Source organism: Dicentrarchus labrax, unplaced genomic scaffold (genome assembly GCF_905237075.1).
Source record: "Dicentrarchus labrax unplaced genomic scaffold, dlabrax2021, whole genome shotgun sequence".
NCBI classification, from domain to species: domain Eukaryota; kingdom Metazoa; phylum Chordata; class Actinopteri; family Moronidae; genus Dicentrarchus; species Dicentrarchus labrax.
This window is the reverse complement of record NW_026136715.1, coordinates 5614254-5634782: the sequence shown is the minus strand read 5'-3', so window position 1 is coordinate 5634782 and position 20529 is coordinate 5614254. Positions and strand designations below refer to the sequence as shown.

General features: G+C 40.7%; 1 protein-coding gene and 1 long non-coding RNA gene across 3 annotated transcripts; one reads left to right on the top strand and one right to left on the bottom strand.

Annotated features, from left to right (window-relative positions):
- Positions 1-2021: 2021 nt before the first annotated feature.
- c1qtnf12 (C1q and TNF related 12) lies at positions 2022-19545 on the top strand. Of its 2 annotated transcripts, none has more exons than XM_051425583.1 (8): positions 2022-2609; positions 12209-12313; positions 12432-12543; positions 12733-12917; positions 14066-14174; positions 14621-14714; positions 17478-17556; positions 17646-19545. In XM_051425583.1, the coding sequence occupies exons 1-8, from the start codon at positions 2448-2450 to the stop codon at positions 17742-17744; spliced, it is 945 nt and encodes a 314-aa protein (XP_051281543.1). In that variant the 5' UTR covers positions 2022-2447; the 3' UTR covers positions 17745-19545. The 2 variants fall into 2 exon arrangements, with proteins under 2 accessions (XP_051281543.1, XP_051281542.1); XM_051425582.1 differs by having other exon boundaries at positions 2022-2627.
- On the bottom strand, positions 6394-9943 carry LOC127377567 (uncharacterized). The gene is made up of 3 exons (XR_007887709.1): positions 9191-9943; positions 8628-9077; positions 6394-6895 (listed from the first exon to the last, which is right to left on the bottom strand). It is a non-coding gene; the product is annotated as an uncharacterized LOC127377567 (long non-coding RNA).
- Positions 19546-20529: the final 984 nt, after the last annotated feature.

The window sequence follows — 20529 nt, the reverse complement described above, 5'->3', positions numbered from 1 at the left end:
TATACACCTATACATACTTTTGCATATAGTCATTCCTGGTCTGTACCTTAATATATTCAGCGTTGCTGTTCTTGTTCCTAGCTGTTACTGTATGTCTATTCCTGTGAGAGTCAAATTCCTTGCATGTGTGCACACTTGGCCAATAAAGATGATTTTGACACTGGATAAACAGTTGAAATAGTTAGCCTTAAGTATATAGATATCTGGATAGATAACTTAAGAATATAGGTAAAGATAATGGATAAATTGTTAAAATGTAGTTGAAATTGTTAGCTATTAATGGTAATAGCTACATTGTTGGGTAGCCAATGAATAAATGGTTCAAATAGGTAACTAAATGAAATTGACACATAGTGAAATGGTGTAAAGTAATGGATAACCAGGTGAAATAGCTAAAAATGAATGGCTAAATGTTTAAAATAGTTCACTAAAGTAATAAATGGCTGAAAAAAGCAGACTTGGGACAAACCAAACAAAAAGCCTTGTTTTATTTTAAAGGCAAAATTACCCAATTTCCTGTTTTGTTCTGTTTCCCTCTGTCAAACTTGACTGTTGGCTGCTGCTGCTCTCACACAGATGTGCCAGCGGATACAGGAACTAGGATGGCACCAGTATGGAGCCATACTGGAAGGGTACTGGTTAGTTGCTTGTACTGCGGGCTGCTGCCTCTGGGTGGCGCTGTGTTAAAATGTAATAATATCAAGTAAAACAAAAAGCAGTCTAAAAATATAAGTTGTGAAGTAAAAAAAAAAAAAAAAAGTAACTGGTAGGCACTCATGAGCTAATGTGTTATTTATCATCATAAGAGTATGAAAGGGCTGAATTCCTTTGAGACAAATGAGCTGATTGTAGGAATACTGAGACCAACAATTTGTACACACATCAGTCATATGTTATTTACTGGAACCTGCATTTTACGCTACTTGAAATGTAAGTATTACTTCAAATCGTCCAGAAAAGTGAGACATTTTGCTGAACATCAACACAGGATAAAGCAAACTGCGGTATACAGCACAGTCAGGATTCTTTGGCAGGTTTTCAATCAACAGATTACACAAGATAATGCCTTAAGGTCACAAAAAAAGTCAATTTCAATTTCTTGCTCGGATCTAAACAGAGGGCTTTGGTAGAGTAGGCTAATATTGAGCCAAAATGACAGACACTCTCAGGCAGATACACGACTTTATACACATCACACACATGCGCGCACACACACACACACACACACACAACTTGTCTGCCAAAGAACCTCTTCAGCTTGAGCATTTCATCTATGAGATAAAACAGGGCTGAATAAGCTAGTAAGATTGCCAATAGAGGCAAGGGAGAAGAGAAGCAGTGAGAGAGACAGGGAGAGGGAGTGGGAGAGGGGGAGAAAGAGAAGCGGGAGGGAGAAAGGGTGATGATAAAACTCCACTGTGAGCCCTCCTGTAAGCTCAGTCAGAGCAAAGAAGCAACTGAGACCAGAGGGACAGGGTGTGCAAACGGAGCAAAGAAGAAAGGGACCCCGCACAACAAGTCACTCCTCTCTGACGTGAAACTCGCACGTGCCCTTGGACTTGATGACTTGTTGGAGAGAGTTTGAAGGGAGCACCTGAGTTGTGTCAGACAGAAGCAGAAGAGCACACTGCTACCTGTGTGAAGTGAGGAGTCAGTTCCTACTTTAAGGAGAAAAGAAGAAGACTGGGCAAAGATCAGAGCTGGACCTCCTCCATCCCCCTCTTGGGCTGCATCCCCGCGGGTGTGTGGTGTGCGCACAGACAGATTGATTTGAACACCGAACTGCAACTTTTGATGAGAGCCCAACTGTTGTGGATCTTGCAGCTTTTCCAGCCACCGCACAACTTTTCTGGAGACTGGATCCACTGCTCAGTGTGAGAAACAGCAGGAGAGAGCAGTGGGAAAAAGAGAATATTGCCATCCATCTCTAGCCCCCACAGCCCACCCTCATCTTTGGACGCCCCTCCTCTCTGCCTCTTCTTTTGCCCCCTGTAACCCCCCACCCCCCACCCCCCCCCCCACCCACCCCTTCCTCTACACCTCACCCCCCAACAGAGCAGAAAGCGTGAAAAATCTCACTAATGGGTTTATTTGCTGTCAGATCTGTGCCGATCTGTCATTCCCTTGGACCATTCTGCTTGACACATTTCATAGTTGAGTAAGCCTCCTGGCTTTCTGGCTAGAGTTAACAGTGCCCCTGCAACGTTGTGCTGGCTGAGAGCTCATCAAGAGGGGAGCAACGGCGGCAGCAGTCAGTCTGACAGTCTCTTGGACAGGGAGTCCCTGAAGCTGCATTCCTCTGGTCTGCTTCTCCCTCCGTTGGGACTTTGTGTTTGCGAGCCTTGCGGGCATCCTCAGCGTCTGTCTAGTCCCACGGCTGGTCCTCTGCAGAAGATTCAGGTTGTTTCTTGCAGGGATTCTGGTGCTGGTTGAAAAATAGTGTGAAGATGTGGTGTGGGGCTGGGCCTCTGGCCGTGGTGGCTGCAGTGTTTTGGACTCAGTGTGTCCTTCTGGATGGGGTGGATGCCAAGAAGGAGAGAAAGAGGCCAAAGGAGGCCACCCCACAACACACAGAGACCTTCAATGCTACTCTCTCCAACAGTGAAGAGGTCGGTGGAAGCATCAAGGTAGTGACTAAAACTCTCTAAATGTAAAAATTAAATGTTTAAGCTTATTTTATATAGACCGCCTAGTATTTATGTGCTTTTTATTGATGATAGAAAAACAATAGTGCAAAATAAAGTTTAAAGACCGTAGATATGTTCAGATTTCTTGTCAGCACAGGCAATGTGGGGCAAATAAACTGCGGCAAAGGTAAAAGCTAGGACAGGACAGGTGTGCCCTACTAGGTCAAGCCTCAGACAGTGAGACGGACCAAAATGTGTGAAACACTAAATGGATGACTTCCGGAGGTATGCCAGGAATGTGGACATCTAAAGGCTGATCAATGCATCAATTAGCGCGCGCTGCGGGTGTCTGCCACCAATTTTCCAGCCCATGTGAAAAAAACAATTGGGGATGAAGTGAAGTTTCATGTATCAGGCAGATAAGATATTTATAGTCTCTGCAGCAGGAAATTAAGTTATAAACAGACTAACTGAAGATGAAAAATAAAAGTTTCTTGTTGCTGGAGAGAATTGTTACTATGACAACAAGTGGGGAAAAATACTCATCTGTAACTGAAGACCAACGTTGTTTTCATTAGAAACGTACTGCTCTAACAAAACTGCATTACAGTGGTACAATTCCATTTTGAGTTGGCCCCTGACTCTGTTATTTATTGGTTTATTGCTGGTGTTGCATATTTGCGAGGGTTTCCAACGGGCTATTTGTTTTGCTTTCAGCCCACCCATTATGTTGGCATTCTCATATAACTCTCACTGCCCTATATACCAGCCTTCAGCCCTAACCAGCAGCCAGTTTTCTGGAATCCTAACCGTAACCATCACCGCGTCCCCCCCCGTATTGAAACCAAGCAGTGAGGTCTCCTTTGTATCTTTAAGAACACATTGTAGGTGGCTGTGGCCTGGTGGTGTTTATTTGACTTGGTTTGCCCTGTAAAAGCAGAGGCTATGAAGGATGACCTTGTGTCAACCCTCAAGCCTGCAGAAGATTGCACCCCACTGGGATTTCACTCCTCTGTCTCGTCCCACAGGGAGCCGGGTGTCTTCACAAACACTATTTTCCCCCGAGGTCCCTTATAGGCCGGCTGCCATGATGTAACTCCTGGGAAAGTTAGGTGGGCAGATATTTAAAGACCTATGGCGATGTTGTTCCCAGCCCATTGATTCTGTCATTCACAGGCCTAGTCTGACTCCGCTGTGTCTGGGACATCCGATAGGGGCGGTGCGGCCCCGAAAACTGGGGCAGCATGCCGTGTAAGCCCCTCACAAAGCCCCATAGAAAGGGTCCTGAAAGAGAACACCTCGGTGAGGATTAGCCCCCTGTGCCTCCCTCTCTAACATTCTTTTCATCTCATCTCCCACAATCAGAGGGTAATGACATAATCACTCTTAAGACGCACTGTTATGCCAGATAGTGTCTTTGCCAAACATTGTCACCTCTGATGAGAACCTGAGCTTTAAGCTTGACATCTGTGGAAGTGGTTGTATTCAAGGTCGCATTTGTTGGTGCCACCTTATCCAGGTTTCTGTTCAACAGAAGAAGAAAAAAATGCCACACACCAAGAAAAGTGGTTTCTTTTCTTGGGTAGTTTGTAAGTTTATCCTATTACACATCTGTTAGGTCCCAGAGAAAACAACATGTCCATTGGAGCTGTCTTGGCAAGAAATTTGTGTTCTCAAACAAGCCAAACATTTACACTCCACATTTACATGTTTTTCCCTTGTGCCCAGTGGAAACAGTGGAAACAGCTCTTATGATGGCATTCGCTTTCTATCTGACCAATCCCGTGTGTGGGCTGTTGGCAGCGTGCAGTCGTACACTGCATTCCTCGGGAGATTTTCCATTTGAAAGTGATCACAATAGTGAGGTGTGGAGTTGTGCTGTGAGTGGAATTTTTTTAATGAGACGATAACTGAAGTACATTTCAAACAAACTGCGATCTCTGTGAATCATCACGTTGTACAATTTTAGAGCAAAATGTCAAAAGGTGCACATATGTAAGTCTTATTGCTCTCCACTCTGAAGATGAGAGGAATCTGTCATTGTTGAGAGCAGCGAGGGATCTGTGATGGCTGTAATTGAGGGAGTCAAGTCAAACATCACGCCTGGCGTGTTGAGTAATGGCTGGGTTTAGCCCCAGGCGAGGGTTTTTGTTTCCTCTCTCTCATCCCCAGTGATGATTAATGCAGCAATGTGTGGGACCTTTTGGATCGACCTACACATAGAGAGACAAGTCCCGCAAGAAACAAACGCCACTGAGAGAGCACACACCTTTTCATATATTACTAAAGGTGTGAACTACCTGTAATCTGTGCTGCATGACACTGAACTCTGCCTGCAACATTTCAGACAACTAAAGTTTATTTAAAGCTCATTTAACATATTTAAATCGTCTGGAAGAGAGTGTAAAAGAAACAAATATAACATAAACTCTTCTGTAAGTAAAATAAACTGTACAGCGTCGCACACATAGAGGGAATGTTTGATTTGGATTTTGTTTAATTTTTAATAGCTTCAGATTGATGCCAGATTTATAGAAATCCCTTAATCTTGCCTGATTCTTATCATGTGCTGGTCATGTTCCCGAAACCATGATTTCAGAATTATTACTACACTTAACAGAACATTGGTCAATTGTGGCAACCGTAGTGCTGATTAGTCAGCGTGAGCTGGTCATTTGTTATGTTGTTATTAACAATGGAGGATGGTATTTCAGATTTTATGCTTCAAATGTATACATGCATTATAATTTGCAGTTGTATAAAGAAAATCACATTAATACTGCATTAGAGAGGGTTGACATTGTTAATTATGTTGTATTTCTATTTCCTGTGCAGCAGTCAGGTCACAGTAGTTCATATAAAACATATAATAGATATCTTACATGACATTTACTATTAAAGGAGTTGTTTGACATTTAGGGATATAAGCTTATTATAAAATGAACACCACTCTTTTAACTGTACGATAAATATAAAGCTACAGCCAGGAGATGGTTAGCTTAACTTAGCATAAAGACTGGAAACAGCTAGCCCCAAATCCCAGGGGTTATATGCTGTAAGCGTGTGATTTTTACTTTTTGGTTTTTGCACAGATTAAAAAAACAAGAGGTGAGATTTAGAGATGTTGTTACCTTCTGACAGAGCAAACCAGGCTCACTGTCTGGTAGCTTAGCATTAAAACTGGAACCAGGGAAACATACATGAGAGTGGGACCGATTTCCTCATCTAACACTTGACAAAAGAGCGAATATGTGTTTCCCAAAATGTCGAACTATTCCTTTCAAAATAAATTCATTCAAATATACATAATGTACAAAAGTTTCACACTTTGAGTTAATACCCTGTTCCCTTGTTCATGTCACCACCTGTCAAATCTCTCCAACAACTTGGAAGTTGTAACCCAAGACGACAGAGGCAAATTAGTTGCATAATAAGAGTAAGAAAAGAAAAATGAACCATTTACAGTGTGTACTTATGTAACATAACGCAGAGCCACAAATGAATCATATAAAAGGAGGAGGATCTAATGACTTCTTACCTGAAATGTTCTGCCTGCAGTCAAACTATGGGGCAAACCTGTTTACCTGAGATGGATCAGGATCACTGGAGCTTTTCAACAGCTCATTTTACCTACCACAGGGAAAATGAGCACTCACTCCAATTTCAAAGCTATAATTCGTACACAAAACAGATGTGACACAGCGCTCAAGGTTTCTTTCAGCTTGTATTGCCTTTTTATATCAAGAGGAAGCCAAGATTGTCCCTGGTGATTTCTTAAGCATAAACACAAATTTATTCACTTTCTCTCACACATAATAAATGCATACACACCTTTGTTGGGACAACAGTGAAGTTAAAATCAAGGCACATTATAAGAAGCATGTTCAACGGTATCATTATATAATAACCGTGTTTCATTTACCCTTTCAAATGGTGTTGCTTCAACAGTTGTTGAACTAATAGCAGCATCCTCATAGTGTGATAGAGTAATTATGTTTTGCACACGGTGCTTGCCAATTGAGTAATAACACAGTTTGAAGAGAACAGAGTCAACATTGCATGCCTAACTGTATTTAGCTCTTCGGTGATAAATCCTCAAGGCAATCTGTTTCTGTGAAGTGCAGCGGTGGGGAACACGGGGGTGGATGCATGACGACTGGGATGCACGCAGGTTACCAGGATCCCCTCGTCCCACACAGCCTGGGGATCCCTGCCTCCCGGGGTGGGATCGGCCCAGTGTTAAGGCCCGTCCACCCATGCATGGATGACTGCGCAGGGAGCAGCACAGGGATGTAAAAACAAGGGATTAAAGAGGGCTCTCCATCATCCTGTCCAACCTTAAACCTGCGTGTGCAACATTTTTTTATCAGCAGCAAAAAGTTTCATGTCATCAAGTGTGTATGAACAGGTAGAAAAACAGATATCACACGAAAGAAAACAAGATAAGTTCAGCTGTACATGGAAGAATTCAGGAGCTGCCTGCAGTGGAGTAGAGTTTCAGTATCTGGTTGCAGCCCCAGAGACGTGTTTTAACAGTTGTGTTTGTGTTTTTGGTGGCATGCTGCCCCGGGGAAATATTTTCCCATTTTATTGCTTCAAATAAATTCAACCTAATTTTCCCCAAACTACATGACAAACACACTTAAAGCAGTGCACACAGAAGTATTATTCATGCAGACCAAAATCATTCTCTTTCTGGGTAATAAAATCTCATAAGGCCTCTGTGAAAGATCCACTATGATTACAACTGATTCATTAATTGATCCAAAATCTCCAAACTCACTGTGCTGGAGGTTAATAAAACAACTCTTCACTTTTAGTGTGCACCACGAGTACGAGGCAAAATCAGTGGTGGAGAGCATATTTACTCAAATACTGTACTTCAGGTATTTGTACTTTATTTCCATTTTATGCAGTTGTATACTTCAACTCTCCAACTTCTTTTCAGAAGCAAATATAATACTTTTTACTGGGCTTTACTGAACAAATTAAGATTTTATAAGACATATAATAAGCTTATAAAATGCAATGCACTGTAAAAGATTAAACCAAGTGTCCCCACTCTTTTTGGTCTGTGACCCCTTATAAAAAAAAAACTGTCTCTAGTTGGGGCCCCTTGACATGTTTCAGATGTCTAAGAGTTGTTAGCAGTTCCCCTCTAAATTTCTCAGAGGGTTTTATTTTAATAACTGCTCAAGGCCCAAAGAAAATTATGCTTATACCATTTCACAATAAAACAAATATTAGAGAGAAGTCCAAAATATTAATACAAATTTGTGAAGCAGAAACTTTGTTTTTTCTTTTCCCTACCCCATTAATCATCTCACGACCCCACCCAGATCTATCTTGTGACCCTCTGGCAGGGGCCTGACCCCCAGGTTGGAAACCACTGGACTAAACTACCTGACAGTATATAAAGAAGTTAAAGGAATAGTTTGACATTTTAGGAAACATGCTTATTCGCTCTATGGCAGGGAATGCCACAATGAGAATATAGACATTACTCTCATATCTGACTAGATACCGAACGCCAAGATGGTGCCTGTTCAGACCAATGCGAATTCTTTGCCTGGTGCATAAGCCAACAACGTTTTCTAGCATCTGAGTTTACTTCCTGGTTGTGCAACCCACTGAATATGTGCATGAACTTTAAATTATGATGACGTCTTTGTATCTGGTGGACAGAGCCAGAGCTAGCTGTTTCCCCATTTCCAGTCTTTGTGCTAAACTAAGCAAACCGGCTGCTGTTAATCGATTTTCTCATCAGTCTCTCTGCAAGAAAGCAGATAAGCGCGTAACACTGAATGCCGGGCTTCTACTTCTAATGGAATACCTTTACGTTGTTGTGTTGGTACTTTTACTTACCAGCATGTTAATACTTTTTCCAAACCGTGGACACAATGCATCCCTTTCTTCAGATCTGAGCCTCAGTAATGTGTCATGATTTAGAGCGCCATGAATAAAAGATAAACACTGTCTAGAAGATTTAAAGTTTCTCACCTTTAGACAGAATACCTGACACATTCTCCGAGTCCGTGCTGGAAAAGGCGTGCGCTCACACCTGCTGACAGACGAGGCCACTTTGAGGCACTCACACATCAGCGATGATCAAAGCCAGAGCCCTGGTGTTCTTCATCAACTCTCAGACTGATACCTGGATCCACTCCCTCCCCACTTTGTTCACGAGTTGTACGTGCTGATACAGAGCTATGCCAGGGAATCCATAGTTTACTTTACGCCACAGTCAATAGCAGCGAGTGAGAGATTGAACGCCTCTGACAGGTTTTTCTATGTCATCAAGCAATATGGTTTTCGTGTCTGCATGTGCGGAGTCTTTGATGTTCTCAGTCGAGACAGAGACTCACCTGCTTACAATGAATCAGATTTCTTTTTGGCAAGTTGTGTGAACCATCCCAGCTGTCACTATGTTAGGCTCCGACAATGCACATGCTTAAAATAAAAACACAAATCTGTTAAATGGAAAGTGTTAAAGTGTAAAGACAAAATTATTTATACAGTGATTTGCTGTTACTTTTTAGTTCAGAAATGAAGGTAATAATTACCTTGGTCATAGCTTTCTTCCTTGAGCACAGAAAATCCTTGAGGGCAAGATTTTAATGGTTTAATTACAATGGCGTGTGTTAAAGAGGATAACAAGTATGGCTGATTTCCTGGCAATGATATGCTGTCTTTTTTATTATTATGTAGGGAATGGCTAAGATGTGTAATTATAAGTCACATGTGTGGGCCAACTGTTTCATATCTCAGGAAAAGCAAGACGATCTGTGACACTGATATAAACACAAGAAGAAATGTGAAGCTTTGACTTTTTTTGGAGTTAGCTGGCTCTCATAATTGGATGGGTGTCATTTGTATATCAAACTGAGCTGTCTAAAAGTGTCTGAGGTGATGATTCACAGTTTTACAATCAATCCCAGTGGAAATATACTCAAACTGCCACAGGCAGGAAATACTAGTACAACCCCCAGTCGTCAACATGTTAATATTTGTTCAAGCTTACAGAACTGGCATCTTAAAAGGAGTAGTTTGGAAAATGTCATGTCTGAGTGGTAAATAAGAAGCTACAGCCAGCATCTGGCTAGCTTAGCTTAGCATAAAGATTGCAAACAGCTAGACAGGCTTTATCCAAGGGCTATTTGGAGCCAGCTGCTAGCTGTAGCTTCATATTGAATGGACCTGAATATTATAATATAATAATAATATCGTGTTTTCGTTATCATAGAATGAGACGTTATTTTCTACAGACACTGCAGATCGCCTTCTATGGAGTCCGCCATGCACTGCAATGCTTCTACAGTAGCCAGGAACGGACAAACCAAACACTGGCTGTACATTGGGCCTTTTTTGTGTTTTTCGCAGCCACTGTACTCACTTCAAAACCCGTTCTTATTCCCAGATTGTCAAATACAGATGTTAGTGGTGTTCAGTTAGTTGCAACTGCAGCTTCACATCTAGATGCCACTAAATCCTACACAATGGTCCTTTAAGTATTTCCCCCAAAATGTCCAAACTATTCCTACCAAATCATCTTGACCAAATCAGTCTTGCTTTTATCTGTTTCCAAGCCTCAAAATCACAACAAAAACACAGAATGAGTCAACACTCAGCCAACACAGCGCCTGTTAAGTTGTTTATTTTGTCTGCTGTCAGTGAGAAGAGAAAGTCACATATATCCCACGTATAAAAAACTGTTTTTATTCCAGTATATTGAAAAGACAAACAAGGAGTTACTTTGTTGCGGTGAAACAAGAGGCAAGTCTTTGACAGTGAAGAAAGGGGCATGTTGGTTTTGCAGATAAGTGATCCATGTCTCACTGCCAAACCTAAACAAATTCCATTTCAGGCAGCTCACCTCCATGGCTCGTCTTTATCTCCTCTTCTATCTCAACTGAAGGCACTTGACATTTGGGGAAGGGTTAGGGTAAGATTCGAGCTTTCTGTAATTGGAATTCGTTCAGGCTCACATTTTACCAAAAGGAAAACACGTCAGTTGTAGAATAAAAATATTGCTTCCAGAGAAACTGTGTTTCTTATCTCCCTAACAGATCCCAGTCTCCTATATAGTAGTTTATAATAAATGAGTTATTTCAGATAAGAAGATGGAGCATACACACGATTTGGAAACAGACTAACAATCCTAAATCATAGCTGGCCCTGGTGAACATACTGTATATACATTTGTTATCTTGTTTATTAAATTTTCCATCATTACGTTACTCAAACGAGTGGTATTAATAAAAGAAAATACTAGCATGTCTTTGGGTGAGGGAGAAAGTGTTGGCCATTTTGACATGTTGTTATAAACTACAGTAATTGAGGTCTGCAATCCACAGAATCTACATCACACATACACAGGCAGACTCATTTTTCACCAGAGTGCTCATGGAAATTTTCATGTGCTGAAAAAGAAAAAAAAAAATCACTTGACAAAGTTTGTTTACATTCATCCAAGTCTATTGGGCAAATAAGAACTGACGTGGCACCTGAGTGAATTATATGGAATGAAAAAATAAGCATAAGCTGAAGCTTTCGAAGGAGAATGAGGACTAAACTTAGATGGCAAATTGAAAAGACTCTTCGAGGAATTGCAGTCGGCTGGGAGGGAGAGACAGAAAGAAAAGAGGTTTCCCTGTTTGACCTTCATTGGTGTCTGGCACCATTTAATTGTATCTTAGGGCAAGATTTTCCAGTGATGGTTTAAAGGAAGAAATAATGACTCATTGAATGTAGCTTCCTATGCATTATAGGCAGAATTGTTTAAAAATAAAATATATGATTAATAAGTAAATAGCACTTTTTCAAAGGCTGCAATTATTGAATGAAAACACAGTGTGGTGGCTTCCTATAATGGGACATGTATATGCATTTTTAAAAATCCTGTCTTATTCATTTTATTATGCAATGAAACACATCAATGCTGGTGTTAATGTTCACATTCTTACCAAATTTATGAAAATCAGCATTTTGTCGATTGAAAATCATCACACCATCTACTATTTTAAATCACCCTGAACTTTACAAGGCCAATGCTGACAAAGAGTTGATCGTTTGGGGCTAAGTTAAGTCATGACATTTATATAAAAAAAACAGTGTTGACACCCTCTAATCAAAGGAGGAAGGCCGACCATCCCAAGCCTCCGCTTTCAACAGGAGTTTGTAAAACAGCTGTGCTCATTTTTAGATGTATGCCGATAGAGATGCATCATTCACAGGAGTTTATGCTAACGCTTTACTTAGTATTCTTCTAGTTTGGCACAGTGGTTCAGACTTGTGTTTTAGACGCAGGCTGTAGAACAGCTGTGAATGTGCTTCTAGTGACTGTAAAAGCTCCAGCAGACTATCTGTGGTTAGCTCTGACTGCCAGCTGGATGTTCCTGCTACACTGCTGTGGCCAGTCTGTCACTCACTCCGGTCTGTGTTGAGGCCACGCCCCCTAAAGTGGCTTCCCTTTGCAGGTCTCTGATCACTGAGAGGGAGGGAGCTAGCAGAACTGAAGGGTGTAGTTACACTTGGTTAACACTCATACTGACCTGATAATTCATTTTTGGTTTCTGCTGCAGATTTCTGACAACCAGAGAGTGGATCCACTGGGATCATGGATGGACTTTGTCAAAAGACCTGTTGGCAACTTCCCTGGAAAGTGTCGCAAACGCAAACGACCCCTGGTAAACCCAGTTTGTGTCTTGCATAAAAAATTCTACTTTCTATGATAATTGGTTCATTTTCATTCGTCTTAATGATTTTCATGCATGACAATGTTTTGTACGTGTTTCCTCTACTAAGCCTGGTCCACCTGGTCCTCCTGGTCCTCCAGGCCCACAGGGACCTCCTGGCTCTCCTGGGGCTGAAGTGACACAGGAAGTTCTTCTCCAGGAGTTCAAAGAGATGATTAAAGGTAGAAACATGTTGATTTTCCAGCCAGACACATTTCAGCTACCTTTTGGGCTACAAAGTTGTTCCTTCATTAATTTTGCAGAGATAATCAACAGTTTATGTCCACAACATTTCTGGTATTTCATCACATTATAATGAAGGAATCATTTGAATGTTAATCTATTCTGCACTGTGGATGTGTTTCTGTCAGAGGCGACAGAGAGGAGAGCAGCAGCACTGGACAGACAAACCAGCCCCAGCCAGCTACCTACGGCTCTCCTCACCCTGGAGGGGATGACCTCCTACCGGCGAATAGAGGAGGCTTTCCACTGCAAGCTCAAGGGACCTGTGGTGGTCGACAAGAAGACTCTGGTGGAGCTCCAGAACTTTCAGACAGTATGTTTGTTTGAAACCAAGTAAATGTTTATGAACTGGTTCAGCTTCGCTCCCTGTGCATGGCTGAAAAAGAGAGGTTTTGGCTAATCCTCCTCTGCATGGTTCCACGCTTTGTTTCTGACCCATTTGCTTCTCTGTCTTAACTATGTTTGAAAGAACGAGTGTTTGGTAATCATCGCTTAGTTTGCATGTGGGGGAATTATGAGAGGATCATCCCCTCTCTGGTAACTGGCACTGGCAAAGCATTGCACTACCACTCTGAGACTCAAGACTGGCTCTTTGGTCAAAAATATCTACTTTTTCAATTCTACACATCACTCTCTGGGCGGCATACAAAAGGCACTCTGTCTCTGACTTGGAATAAAGTGTGGAGAGGACAGAAATAGACACTGTTTGAAACAGCATGCTGTAGTGGAAGAACTATGCCTTGTTGGGATGGGCTGACAAGGCTGGAGGAGAGAGGATTAAGCTTTGCCGAACTATTTAACATGCTAACACAGCACTATCTTAGGATAGGCATGTTACTATGGTGTTGTAAAGGATAATTCACATGTTTTTGCAGAGGACAATAAAGAAGTACACAAGGAGGCAGAGGATTAAAATGGGGTCTGAATCCAGGTCTTTAGGGGCCTTTTGACACACTAGCCACCCGGCTTGCATAGGTCTAGCTTGGATGGGTACGACATTATGGCTAATAATCAAAATCCTCTATGTGAATGGAATATTTACTTCCTTAACCTCACTGTTGAGCTGTATAGCTCTCTGAAGTTATTTTATATTTATATAGTGATTTTAACCGATTGCACATTATAATCTGACAAAGGAAGGTTAAATTGGTTAAAGTTGATGGTGTGACACATCGAATAAGCTACGTCTTAATTCAGTTTGCTATTGATCAATGTGACAAATTTGGGGGTCACCAAAGTTGAACTTGACATAAAACAGCAATAACTAGATTTTTTTCACTATAAAATGAAAAATGCTGACGTGAACGGGCCTTTAGGTGCTCTACTGAAATGTCCTTGAGCAAGACACTGAATGCCTGTCTGCTGCTCTATAGCTGAGCTCCCAGAGGAAAGTGTGAGGGGCAAAAATGCATTATTGCTCTAAAATGTAAACATAGTCATTATTTTTTTCTTTGCTTTCAGCCACCAGCTAAAGGAGCCTTCCTCAGAGGGTCGGGAATGGACCAGTCTACCGGCAGATTCACCGCTCCCATCACTGGGATCTACCAGTTCTCCGCTAATGTCCACATTGGTACATCACAGTATATTGTACTTATGTCTTATATCGGCTGTTACAGTACACTAAAGTCTAAAACAGTCATGGAACAGCCCAGCCAATAAGTTATTATTGATTGTTTGCCAAGTCCAGCCCCCACTTAGTTACTGTTGCTATGTCTATCAAGTTCTACCATAATACATAATGCAGTCTATGATAACAACACTGTGTTTCTCACTAAATAAGTTCAACTTATCAAAAGTAAATTGCAAATACGAGGCTATCTTAGTGTTATTGCATGCTGACATTTTTTTTTTCTAGTCCTGGGGTTACTTAGATGAAAAAATAAAAGTTTGAAAACCACTGATGTAGAAGATATGGAAATAAAGAAACCGCATTGTTGTTGTATTGCAGTGTAGAGCTAGTAAATCCTTGTATGTATTAATCTATGTGTCATTGTGAACATTTTTCCTCCTGTGCAGACCACAATGAGGTGAAGAGGAGCAAGAGTCAGCTCAAGGCCAGGGATAATGTTCGGGTGCTGATCTGCATCGAATCACTCTGCCACAGATACACGTAGGTATTCTGTACCATTGAGTGCACTGGTTATTCATATCCACGTATACAGTACATGATTCTAATAGTATGCAGGTTTCCGGTCATCTGTGCGTCATCTGTCATGATGTCTCTCAGCCACTATAGTCTGTACCAACAGAAAATGTTCAGAAACCTGGATAAGGCGTTTACTCACCACACTTTACTGGTTTCTATGGGAAACTACTTCAGGTAGCATGGTCACGATATGGGTTCATCCAGGCTTCTGAAACCAGGATTACATTAGAACTTCCATCCGGCCCAAAAAAGCCACCAAAACTCTGTGCGAGCCCGAACCAAACCACGAAAAGCAGTTTTGGGCCCGAGTCCAACCCGAAACCAAATTTCCTCTTTTAAAAAAATACAGTAATTCAGATTGTTTACTACAAGCTAAAGTAAACTACAGTGTACATATAATATAGTGCAAATTATTATCAAAACAAATAAATAACAAATTCACTCATTAATTACAGCCCAAACTACGGCAGCAGTTTTGGGCCCGAACCCGGCGGGTCTGGTCGGGTCCAATCGGGTTTAGGCAGAGACTCAAAACAATAATTTACATGCATAACACATGACCAGGATATTCATGTAAATGCAGTCATTGTTAAACATCCTGGAGAACCACCGTACACTCAGTCATATCAAATATACCCTATATAACACTCTACCTCAATAGATTGTATCCATGTGGTTTTCATTTGTTATGTCTGTAACACATGCTGGTCAGTTATACCACCAATAACTGAAAAAGGTTAATAAAATCGATCCAGAGAAGTAAATTATTCAATTCTGACTACGAAAACAACACTTCTTGACATTCATGTTTGGCAAAATGTTTATGTTTTTCCATGTAACAGTGATATTTTATTAGTGTTCAGTGCTGCCTTAACTTTCACCAGGATTTATGAACTGTTAAAGGTACTGTCTGTTACACTTTGTGTGGAACCAGTGTGGCATTTCCTGTATAAAAACAGAGCAGGTCTTTAAAGGAAATGTCCTCTCACTTAGGGCCCTTGTCCCTGTCGCCTAACTAATCTTTATAGGCTCACCTTTGACACATCAGGCAGCCTGTTATATTCAGCAGCACCGCAGTGAAATGCCCTTGTTTGGGATGTGGGAGACAGATAATGAAGTATCTAATACAGCAGGCCCACATGGCGAAAAATCACAAATCCAGTTGGGAACGGTTCTTTCCAATATTTCAAAATTTCTATTTATATAAAGAATGAAATGAATTGCTCCCTAAAGTCTCTCCCGGACTGTGCAGAACTCCACAGCCTCCCTTCTAGCTTGGTACAATGAGGGGAACGTATAAATAATATTATTATGATGGGTTACCTAACCCAAAAGAGTCCTTGGCTCTTGCTTTTCGAGCCAAAGCCCCAGCCAGTCTCGCCCTCCCACACATGAAAATGCAGAGAATGTGAAATGAGGCTCATTGCGATGGCAGTTGGAGTGAAGACAAACATGATTGATTTGCCATAAAAATGTAGCATTTTCCACTTAACAGGAGCCAGTGCTCTCGTTGTGTGGTTAAAGCCTGCAGCGATGTTACAACCATCTCTACAGACTTTCAAAGCACTGAGTTGTTAAAGAAAAAGTTTGACATTTTGGCAAATACGCTTATTCTCGTTCTTGCTGTGAGTTAGATGAGAAGATTAGTTGACCAGTGTCATGTCTGCACGCTAAATACTGCCAACTACCAACTGCACCTGGCTAACTTACCTTAGCATAAAGACTCAAAACACTCACTCACTAATTACAGGGCCTTATATATATATATATATATATATATATATATATATATACATACTACTTCTTGGCCCGGGACTTCCTGGAGGCTCCGCCTGTTGCTTGGCAACTAGTCCCGGCCAAGAGTCATGAGGTCACGTCCGGGCTATCCTCTGTTCCTCTAGCTTCTGTAACTCAGTGCAATCTCTCATTCAACATATTCTTTATTTATGTATATTCCTGTATAACAATGATCACTGAGTTTGCATATAAATAACTGCAGCCCCCATGAAAATGGCAGCACTGGTACTTGCGTCATCTTCCATAAAACAACACTATCATCTAAAAGGTATATCCCCAACTTTTTAGCCTTAATCTCTTAACTGTCTAAAAACTTCTACACCGTTCACTCCTCTGTGTCCTGCTGTTATTACAGACATGTCTGTAGATGTTTAGTCCATAATGGTCTATGGGAAAGGTTCTTCACTGAAGCTGTTCTTATTTGGTTGGATTAAACAAACAAGATATAACATGTAAATTAGAACTGTCACTTTTTCCACAAGTAAAGAGAAGTCCAAACAAATCCGAATTTGAACAAATCATCTCAAAACACATAGTAGGACACCATACATTGAAACATAGCGTAAAGACGATACTATGGGCTGCATATCTGCATCCTAGCATATAAACCTTGCTATCTTATCGGTGATGGCATTTTTACGACCTTCTGCTAAGAGGCCTGCTGAATCTGAGTGTCGTAAATAGTAGCAGTCAGACGAGGTTGTGCACATTTGAACACATTTTTGAATTTCGACTAAAAAGCGACAGCGATGTGTTAATTAGTGAGCTCAAGAGGTGCTTATGCCCTGTAAATGGAACCTGTTTCCAGCCCTTTGTGCTCAGAGTATTTATCAAAATATGGAACTATCCCTTTAAAACAAGGCATTTTGCACTTGAAGTGTTGAAGAATGCAGATTTGACATAAATTGTGGTACTCTATTCCTGTTGCAGCTCACTGGAGATGATTGTTGGATTAGAAAGTAACAGCAAGATATTCACAGTCAGCGTGCAGGGCCTGCTGGAGCTACAGGTGAGCAGCACACTAAAAGACACACAAACATAAAATATCTGTATTTGTGCAGTCTTTCTGCATCACTCTTGTTGTATTCTCCTCTGCAGGCCGGCCAGTACACCTCCATATTTGTGGATAATGCAGCAGGCGCTTCCATTACAATACAGAACGGTTCAGATTTTATGGGCATGCTGCTTGGTGTATAGCCTCACACACATGAACAGGGCATCATATCCAAGCCATCCACTGCTGCCGTTTTCTTTTCTTTTTTTTCTCAACGGACTGCTTATGAGCACCACCAAACAGTACCAAACCACAGGGGAAGGTTTGAAGGAAGGAAGCGAGGCTGACATTGACATTGACCGCTTGTCAACGGTGAAAGGACAGTGTGAAGAACTCGAGGACTGAGTTTGTTTTTCACAGTGCACTGCCACTTCCCTGAGGAACTCGGATGCCCCGTTGCCTCACCAATAAAATAACCTGAAAATAAAGCATTGAATATGTCTGTTTCAGTATATTTTTCATGGATGTTGAAGACCTTTGCGGTACACCAAATGTCAATGTTTCTAATGTTCTCTGGATTGATGTTGGAAGAGCTAAGGAACATGGAAAAGTACATTTATGTGTTTAATGTATACTGACATGTTTATATTTTTGTCTATGTACACACTCATGAACTATAGTTTTTTGTTATTATCATGGATTAAATCTCACATTTATATATGTTATATGGTACATAGACTGTGAGTACACTGGACAATGGAAACATGCTCAATAGACAGAATACAGCCTCACAAGATCTTGGAAAAGTGATGTCTCACATATGTGATTACATGTGTTATGCATGTATTGTGCATTTTTAGCAATGCTAGTGGGGTAGGACTGGTTCAAACCAAAATATCTCAACAACTATCTGATGGATTGCCGTGAATCCTTGCACAGACATTCACAGTCCCAGAATGAATCCAATTTGTGGGTTTGAGTGAAATATTGCAACACCAAATTGGATGGCTTGCCATGAAATTTGGTTCACACACATGCCCCCTCGTCCCCTGCAGGAAGAATTGTTACCAATGTTAGCATTCTAATACGCTAAAATAAGATTATACCTGCTAAACATCAGTATGTAAGCATTGTCATTGTGAGCTTGTCAGCATGCTGATGTAAGCATTTAGCTCAAAGAACCATTGTGCCTAAGTACAACCTCATAGAGCTGCTAGCATAGCTGTGGGCTATTATGGCGTATTGACATTACAACAGAAAAACAAAGGTTTCGTGCTACACGTTAAGCGCTGGTCAGCGCAGTATTTACCACTTCAGGACTCAGAGTGGCGCTATACTGAACAGTACCACCTTAGCTACAATGCTGTGTTTCAGAGAGGCCAATTTGGTATTGTTCAGTTCTGGAAATTCAAAAACAAGTCATTTGTTTTTCAGTTCAAGCTGTGGTGAACAGCGATTGGTTGCGCCCACAAAGGTCAGTGCAGCTTGGGTCAAAGTTCAACAAATTTGAACTTTTGGTGCACCCCCACTCAGCTCAGTGCACCAGAGACATGTGAGCGAGCTTTAATGGAAGACGCACGTGCAAGAGGTTTTTCGTGATAATGTGACTACGCCTTTAGTCTTGTTTAAATGTGTCAGACACATTGAGTTACACCTTCTGGCTGTGAGAGCTGTAAGAGAACGATGTTTTGGTAGCCTAAAGATTATTTTTACAGTCTTTTTTTGTGTTATCATTTATCATTTGTTTTGTTTTTACTGTATTTTCTTCTTTTCTTGACATATAGATGTTTGTAATTTATCATAATTGATACACAAGTAATATTGGAAAGCATTGAAATTTGATATGGTATTTATGTTTGAGGAATTGTATGAATCACATGTTGATTTACACTCTCGTGGCCTGTTGAAACCACAGATTATTGCAAGAATAAAATTATATCTTTTTACTATTTTTTTATTACTCATACTATGCTGTAATTTGAAATTAAAACTTTTTAAAATGTTTCCACTTGGTCTCTGCACATAATAATGGTAATAATAGTGAATGATTTATACAAATTATAATCACTAGCTCAGGGAATTCCATCAATTTTTTTTTTTTTTTTTTCTTTTCCCCCAACTAGGAATCAATAAGTTTATCTTATCCTTTTCAGTATCTCAGATTTATTTACGAAAACGAGTTCAACAAACTTAACATTTCTCTGTGCCGTCATTTGAATTTAAAATACCGAAAATACCTTAAATACCTTTGCAAACACTGGCAGACTGCCAAGTAAATTCATGACTGCAGTTATCTACCTGTAAAATATTACTAAAAACATCTTGACATGAGACACTCTGCATGTCATCCAGGATCGTGTGTCCAGGGAACTAAATCTAATGGCTATTACCTTTCGTCCATGTATTTCATATTTCTCAAGTTTCTGGTTTAATTAAAACTGAATAGCTGTTGTCCATCACAACATACTGAGGGTTCAGCAAATTTATTGCTTTATTGACTTTATTGCTACTCTTTGGAGATGATTAGAGAAGCTCTAATATCACTATATTGTTTCTTGGGTGGTCTCACAAAGCACTAATGAGAAGGTCTTGGACTTTATTGCACAAATGCTTGTCCAGCCAGTAAAATGAGCTTGTTAGCATCATTGCATGAATGCTTTATAATAGAGGCTTCTCATGGAAGCATTGCTGAGATGCCAACTGTCACATACTGTACCCGAGGACCAACCACAAGAACGTTGCACCCACGTGCTATTTCAGCCACCTACTGTAGCACACATTTCAGGACAGGAATGGGCTGCTTGCTGAAAAGCACACAAAAAAATTGGAAAACAAACATTACTTTTTTTATTTCTAAATGGGCTGCCCAACATTTTTAGGTACCAGTTAATATGTGTTCTTATTTCCCCACAGCTTAATTTTCACATGAACTACCAGTCAAGAGAAATGTTTTGAAAATGACAAATGAAAATAAAGATGTTGAAAATA